General features: G+C 33.9%; 1 protein-coding gene across 1 annotated transcript; it reads right to left on the reverse strand.

The window, feature by feature from the left end:
* Positions 1–3,486: 3,486 nt before the first annotated feature.
* Smp_153220 (putative leucine-rich repeat-containing protein) lies at positions 3,487–7,143 on the reverse strand (the record flags this gene model as incomplete). Its single annotated transcript, XM_018799935.1, has 8 exons — positions 3,487–3,612; positions 4,863–5,001; positions 5,040–5,080; positions 5,131–5,232; positions 6,321–6,392; positions 6,433–6,560; positions 6,789–6,915; positions 6,970–7,143. 8 exons carry the CDS (start codon positions 7,141–7,143, stop codon positions 3,487–3,489), a joined length of 909 nt encoding a protein of 302 aa, XP_018653798.1.
* Positions 7,144–9,004: the final 1,861 nt, after the last annotated feature.

Raw genomic sequence — 9,004 nt, forward strand, 5'->3', positions numbered from 1 at the left:
ATTCATTTGCTGAGATTTTACAAATATATTGTACTTATTTAATGACTTACATCAACTCGGCGCTCAAATGCTGTGAAACTATGAGCTCCAATTTAGACGAAAGTTCTTATATGTGATTTTAATAACTTTTGAACTTGGGACAATTTTTATCAGTCTTATCAGTAGTGAGATTCTCCTCTTAGTTAAACAAAATTTGACTTCTTCTTAAGTTTTCATCTAAAATGAAAAATATTTTCCTTGTTAATTTTCACAGGATAGTGTTATTTCATTACAAGTCGAAAATGATTAAGTCTAATTCAAAATTTTTTAAATTTTTTTCTGGTTAGTGTTTTTTTAGAGAGTTAGTTTTCTACGGGATGGGGTCACTAACCCCATGTCCAACCCTCATGGTTGGGCAAACAGATCTGGTAAAACGAAAAATTTGGAGAACTACGAAAGCCATCATCCAGAAGATACAGGTGTTTATTAACAGTTGTCTACACGAAATACTTCGGATCGGTTGGCCAGACACTATCAGCAACATTCTATTGTGGGAGAGAACAAACCAGGTTCCAGCGAAAGAATAAATCAGCAAGAAGCGCTAGAAGTGGATAGGACACACATTGAAGAAAGCAGCCAACTGCGTCACGAGGCAAGCTCTCACATGGAATCCTGAAGGTCAAAGGAGTAGAGGGAGATCAAAGAACACATTACGCCGAGAAACGGAAACAGATATGAGAAAAATGAACGAAAATTGGATAGAACTAAAAAGGAAGGCCCAGGACAGAGCGCGTTTCTTCTTACATCGTTCAGTTCAAGATTTCAATGATATTCAACAATCTCCCTAACCCTATACTTAGTTTGGTTTTGTTTTTACACACCAAAACTATATAGAAATAACTTTGTAATGATGAATAGTTAGATTGAATTTCTCAATAAAACAGAAAATTCATATTTGTAAACATGATTTCAAACAATGCTGAAATATACAATCAGTTTTCTAATAATACTAGCATTTCCAAACTCATATGATATTGTGCGTGTGCTACTTACATCGACATAAGTAGTATATAACACTAGTCAGGAATAGAATATCTGGCCGCGGAAGATTGGGAACATGGAGGAGGGAAGAACAGAAACAGAAAGCAATTGTTGTGGAAATTCAGGAACAATGAAGCCCGAGACAAATAATGAGCATTTTGTAAATGAAGTATTAGAATATGGTTTTCCTATTTTAACAATTAACTTATTAATTTTGTGCTAAATATATAACCCGTTGTCCTCACCTGTGTTATCATTCATTACAATAGTACCTGGATACGACGAAAGAGTAATCAACGTTAGTTACTAACGGTGAGGTGCGACTTCGACGTTGGCTGGTTGATCTAACTCCAATAGGCCGCCGACCATTCGTTAGAGATCATCAACTTAAGTGGTTTACAACATTTTAAGGTCCTCCCAAGAGCAAAGTACAATCTGAAGTCAAACATTTGCGCTTTTGGCGCAAATATGAGAAATTCAATTTTCCAAAATAAAATTACAAAAGTAAGCCGTTTACCAAGTGATTCCTGAGGATCTAGCATCCTCAGACTTAGTGTTCCTTTCGAACTTAACGGTTTGATTGCAAAGGTAATTTTAAAAGGTATAAGATTTGTGGCCCTGGAATATCTGATTCCAGTTAGATCGGATGAATGATTGTTACTGAAATATACATTCCGCCGATCCTCGTATATTATTATCGACTTAACTCGAGTGAGTAAATAATGGAATTAATTAAGTCAAATACGAGATTGGATTTCGGATAAGTATATTTTGTACATTCGTCTATCGGAACAGACAAACAGAGAGACGTAGCGAAAAAAGCGAAGCGAAATGATACCGAGTGGAGAAGGTATGTGAGCCTACCCGTTTTAATCAAACGTTAATCAATATTTATAGCCAGAAAAAAATAAGCTACAAACGTGTGATGAGTAGGATAAGATGTACACACACATACATTCATATAAAAACAGTCAGGATAGATACGAGAATAATTAACAAGGTGAAAATGTAGCTTGAGAAGAATGGATAAATTGGTTTGTCTAGAAGCTAGAATAAACTATGTGGGCTCGACATAAGACCAGCAACTACAGTATTTTATGGGATAGCGTGTTCATAATTAAAGAGATATCCCAATATTTTTCTAAGGTTTATTTGACATTCTTTCTTCGAAAGCCACGTAGAGTGGTACTTGGAGACGCGTTTATAGAGATCTAGCTTTTTGCAGCCATTATGATCTACTCCACAAGGGCAATTAAACTTGTAAAAACAGATTGATGCTGACCAAGAAAGTAGTATATTGCTTATACACCCACCAATGATAGGGCTATAGGAGACGTTTAGCAGCATGAAATGCTTTTCCAAAGATTTCGTCAGGTATCTTTAATTAATCATGAATAAATATGATTTTCAGAAACTATTTTGGCGGTAAGATACACAAACAGGATTGGATTATAGTCCCTCTCTGTTGTTATTTAACTAAAGTCAGAAATGAAAACCATTGGATACTTATTGAGTATTTTAATGAGCAGATAGGCATGATACATGATTTTACTGAAATTTCGCATATATATCCCTAAGAATTTCGCAGCATTATCAAAAGGATGGTAATAAATCAATAGAATGCTTTTGTCAGAAGGGAGTTTCGTGGGGATTTTAGTATTTTTTTTATATAGTTGAGATCATGAGTCAATTGTGGCTAGACCACCATGGAATACCTGGGAGCACTGCTTGAAGGCCGTTTCGTCCTATTTTGGGACTCCTCAAGAGTGCGCATCCACGATCCCGCCTCACGAAATTCGAACTAAGGACCTATCGGTCTCGCACCTGAGCGCTTAACCACTAGACCACTGAGCCGGTATCCAACGGTGTTAATGTCTAACTTCAACCAATCCACAAATTTGTTTAATTCACACTGAATTCATCTAGTTTTATTCTTTCCCACTAGATGTTGATTTTTCGAAAGAAAAAAACATTCTGAAAGAAAAAAAACTCTGGAAAACTTGAAACATTTAATTGAAATTATAAATACAATAACTTTTCAAGATGTCATTCATCAAAAATCTCATACTAATAGAAAGTGGTGATTACTTTTGGAATTAACAAATGACAAATGAGGTAAATAAGCTATGGGATTAAATCTTGGTTTCATGAATTGACATTTTCTTGAAAAGAGGGCAATGAAAGATAATGTCATGAATGGTACCACTGTCAGTAATTTCAAAGTGTTGTGTTCATTTAGTTGGATGATTTAATTATGAAGTTTTCAGTATCTTTCTGGACAATAACATCAGCACATACTTCTGAAACAAGTTACCTATTATAGAAGAATGATAATATTGCCTAGGAATGCAGTGGACACTTCATGGATAAAGCATCCAGTTCAGTTGTACACATCACTCTAAATCCTCCTTCTCAGCTTTAAATTTTCTTCATCATCACTAAGGGTGAATTCGTAGCAGCACAATATTAGCCAACACTTAATTCGTAACAATTTTCACTTGAATTTAAACAGTGATAACTACAAAATAAAGTCCTCAAAGGATATAATACTTCTGAAGACGCTTTGTTCAACTGAGATTTTTTAGAGGATATCTATATGTTTTTTAGGGAAGAGAAAGTAAAAGCAAAACATAGAAACGAAGTTGTAAAAAACAATTGCTTGTATCAAATTGAAATCGATTAATAATAAGAAATGGTTTGATTCGATATTAAAAATCTAAGCTAATGATAAATGAGGCAAATATTTCCGTACTTCTGTTTTCCATCCATAATGTAACGTCATCTGAATGATCTTACAAGACAGTTTAGTACATTGTTTCATCAATCCATATGAATTACGGAACCTTTTATCACTTATAACTTTAAATCTGTTAAAGCCCATTAGGTGAAGCTGTATTTTTTGCTAAGTAAGAAATTTACATAGCCATAGGTAAAGTGATTTCTTGCAGCTAAGTAAGAACTAATTTACATGAAGTTTGAAATTGTGCTTTATGTTCTTAAGGTGTGAAGCATCATATTTACTGTGGGACATGTTGGTTTTGAGTCTGATTCTATGTGGTATGACGAGTCTGTATTGCCGAGGAGTTAAAAGCAAGATGAAGTTGACGCCTGTTGCCACTTTAGTTTCAGCTGTATTTCAGCTGATATCTTATTCCTGATGGAAACTATTTTCAAACTGAGATAATTTCTACATATAAAACCGACCAAAGAAAGTTTTTATTCTGCTGGATTTATGAAATAGCTATGCAGTTCTGTGAATAACAGTACTAAATATGACTATGTACTTCACAAAATATTTCGGATGTCTATGATTTGTAATGTACATATATATCACCTGAGAGTCTTTCAGGGAATCAGTCAGTGAGTAGAATTTTAACCAATTCAGACTTAATTACTAATTATGTTATCTGAGACTGTCCTTGGTAGCATTTGCGAACAATATCAAGATGAAAATTCAAACAAAACTCATTTTGCTAAGAAATCGAAACCATATTCTAATTCGATCATATATATAAGCTGTATTCTTCGTCGTATCATATAGTCTATCGGAAAAATTCTACGTAACATGATTTCAAATCCATCTTAATTCAGTAGGAGAAGTGGTTGGGATATAAAAGTGTGTTGAGACAGAGGCACAATATGTATTCCAGTTTGGTTAATAAAAATTCTAAGATGACACATCTAAGATAAAGGATCTCGTCTCTGTTATGGTACACATTCACTTTTAGCTACAATCTACATCAGTATAAACTACTTGCAATTTGTCAGCATCAACCATCCCAGATTGCAAAGGAAGTTATTTAGATAATATATATGAATAAACTGATTACATTAAAACTTACTATTTCTTTACGATTGGCAAATCGGACACTTTCTAACCACCAAGTTACAAATGGATTTTTACATCGAGCACAAATTCCAGCTGATTGCCATTGTTTTGATCCTATAATACTTTCTAACCAAGGATTACTAACACCAATACTAAAAATAAAATATGAATAATACACTATAGATATTACTTAATAAATCTTAAACGGCATAATTTCCGTAAAACAATTTCCTATATGAAAGCAAATGTTTTGGCATTAAAGTGAATATCAAACAGTCTACTTTCAATGTTAAAACATTTTCTTTATACGTTGCAGTATATAAATCGTTTCGTGTGAATGGATTAGCTTCAGCGTAGAATTCTTTTAATTTCAATTGTGTAAACTGAAATTATAGAAAAACAAAAGTTAATTGATTCAAACTGAACTTTGATTGAAGATTATTCGGGTGTAAAGTCAACATTTATTATCATCAACTGCCGTCATCTAAGGAGTAATTAAGAACAAGTATAAATGTGACAACTATTTGATTGTCGGACTACTTAGAACTGTAGACTGATAACTCTACACATAAAATTAAACCTAGGACATTCCTGGCTATGGAGATCATAGTGCTTTCAGACCAATGCAATGATTCACATTATCAACTCTTATCATTTCTAACTGAAAGTAACATTTTGGATTGACGAAAGTTGAAAATAACTACTATTTTACTTCAACTTAGTCAAGAGAATAGATAGTGATTGTTCTGGATTTGACCCTATGAGAAATCATGGATTTAGACTTCGTAGAAGTTCATTACTAAGATGAAACAGATATACGAAGTTCGCTAACTGTTTGTAGTTCTATGGCAGTTGTCAAATAGTAATAAAAGCTAATTCCATAATAAACTGTAGTCTCATAAAATTATTTGATTTGATTTGATTTAAACACATAAATATTGGTACAAGGAAGCACCAGATATAAATGCGCCGCACAAAACTCATTCGATTTGTGTGAGGGCTTTGATACTGACCAGGTGCTCAAACTGAAGCAGGTGGTTTTCTTAGGGGCCCATACCCGGAGCCTTTGACCTAAAGATCTGATCCACAAGACAGTGGAGCATCGTAAGGAGATTCAGTCCCATGGTAGCCGGTGACCAACGATTGATTCATACGCCATTTGTTATCTCAGAATACTGGAGCCCATGTGCACCATTGGTTTGGAATCAGGGTTTTCCAACTCCCCTAGGTGGGACTTCCGTGTCCACCAACCCGGTTAAAGCGCCTGACATTCGCTTTCCGTCCTCTCAATTTCGTAAACAAGACCCTCGTCACGAGAAGTCAGTGAGTAGGACTTCCCTGACAGAGGTTGTGTACGCGTGGCCATGTGAGAGCATTTCGAGAGGGAGAACGGACTCTCCTCACTCTCGGATATACCAGGGCATTTGGGGACAGTTTTATAAAATAATCTCTATTTTATAAAGTAACTTACATTCGATGGTAAAAGTTGTAAATTATTACCAGCTAAATCTAAAACTTTTAATGATTTCAATTGCCCAAATGTCTGAAATACAAAGTCTCATAAGAATTATGCCACTACTTACCTCAGGTAAACGTGTTATAAAATTTTTATGTAATATAAGTGTTTTCATATTTTTTAATAGACCAAAATTAAATGGCAATGCCAAGATATGATTATAGCCTAGATTCAGATATTCTAATTTATTAAGCACTGAACACATTGACTCTGGTAATGTTGTTAATTTATTATGAGAACTTGACCAATATTTCAAATGGATTAAACTAAACAAAAACAGAATGAATGAATGAATGAATGATCTTTTAATACTTGGATATTGAATCACTTAGGGCATGAATGTTATTATGATTGAAATTTATATATTCAAGATTAACCAATCGTTCTAGAGGAAATTTAAATTACGTAATACATTTCAATTACCGAAAAGTATACTTGGAATAGATTGAAGTTGATTATTATACATACTCAATGATTTGAGTGATGTCAATAGAAGTACAGAATTAGGTATTACTGTAAACCAGTTATTACCTAAATTAAGTGATTGTAGCTAAGAAATAGATTAATAGACAATATGAAACAATGAAAAAACGGCAAAACTTACATTTTTTGGTAAAATTGGCAGATCGGATAAATTATTTGATCGTAGATCTAATATTACAAGCCAATTAAGAAATTCAATGTTGTTTGGTAAGTGATAAAGTTCTTTATGTATTAAACTTAAACGTTTTTGTTGAGTTGTAATTGCACGTAAAACAATTGAATTAATATTTTTCATTTAGTGTTAATACCTACATTAAAAAAAAATTATGAACAAAATCATGAATTCACATATTATAAAGTTGAAATCATGAATCAATTGAAGCTAGACCACCATGGAAAACGTGAAAACACTGGACGGTCGTTTTGTTCTATTGTGGGACTCCTCAGCAATGAGCATTCATGATCCTGTCTCGCGAGATTCGAACCCATGACCTATCAGTCTCGCGCCTGAGCGCTTAACCACTAGACCACTGAGCTGGCCGGCATCCAACGGTGTTAATGTCTAACTCATGATTTCAACTATAGAAAATTACTAAAACCTACACAAATCCCCCTTCTGATAATTCACATATTAGCTATTTGGGATAGTTTCAAGTTTTATACAATAATGATGATTTAATTTGATTTAGCTATCATTTTCTCCTTAGTTGAAATTGTCATAAATAAGAAAGACTATGAAACCAACTTTTAGTTGATGAGAGTTTAAACTTGTTATTCATTTCTAAATTGAGCGTTTTATTTGATGTTGGAAACACTTGATAATAAGAGAAATTGATTTGAGAGTAATATGAATAAGAAATGATTGAATTATTACTTACTTACTTACTTTAGGTTCCATCTAACGTATTGACATTACTATTAAATAATTATTCACTAATCTTAAAAATTTCAATAAATCAGTTCATTGATACTCACTGGTTAGTGGATAAACAACCTTGACCTTGTGATTATTAGAAATACATTCAATTGGATATTTTAAAGTGTTGAACTTAACTTTTTATTGATACTGGATGAAGAGGGTACATCTCAATACATATTGTTGGTAACAAAATATTTATTCAAAATGGAAAACCTGGAAGCACTGGACAGCCTTTTTTTGTTCTATTGTGGGATTCCTCAGCAGTGTGCATTCACGATCCCGCGTTGCGAGATTCGAACTCAGGACCTATCAGTTTCACGTGCGAGGGCTTTGCATAGTGGTCCAGCTTCAAGTGACTCATGATTTCAACTATAGAAAATTACTAAGATCCCCACAAAACCCCCCTTAAAAGAGAACTCCCGTTTTAATATTAAAGTCAATGACACATTTGATTGTTGGGGTTTCCAAGTCATATAGTATTGGGAATTATAATGAATAAATATAGAATGTTAATTATCAGAAGGGGTTTTGTGGAGATTTAGTATTTTTCATGGTTGAAAGCGTGAGTCAATTGAAGCTAGACCACCATGGAAAACCTGGAAACACTGGACGGCCGTTTCGCCCTATTATGGGACTCCTCAGCAGTGCGCATCCACGAACCCGCTCTCGCGAGATTCGAATGATTGGAGCTTCCATAGAAAATTATGTAAATGGAAAAAACGTTGGTGTTCGTGTATAATGATATTGTGTCAAGAAAATGACTTTCACGGGACTATATACCATATTTTTAAATGCCTCATAGATCAAGTATTAGGAAGTAAACAACCTCGTACAGTCTCCTTACATAAACACAATCTGCTCAGAGATTATGGAAAACTACAGTCGGGATTGACGATATCAGGGTGTTCGTTAGGGCTGTTTACCTTATCCACTCTTATTTAGCTTCGTATTAAACAATCTTTCAGAGACAATACTCTCATTGTTTGCATTTTTAGAGACTGATGTTCCATCAGGTGAATTGAATTACAACACAGAAATGAGATAGCCTTATTCAAAGAAAACTTAAAAAATTAGAGGTCTCTCGATCTGTTCGAATAACATTGGTTAAATAATTAGGACGCGTTTATCTCTCTTAGTGAGTAATGTTACTATAACAATAATTTACATCAGCACCAAAACTGTTAATAGGGAGTAAAATGGCTGAAAGTATAGACCACGTGTAACGATTGTAAAAAAT

Source organism: Schistosoma mansoni, chromosome W (assembly GCF_000237925.1).
Source record: "Schistosoma mansoni strain Puerto Rico chromosome W, complete genome".
NCBI lineage: Eukaryota > Metazoa > Platyhelminthes > Trematoda > Strigeidida > Schistosomatidae > Schistosoma > Schistosoma mansoni.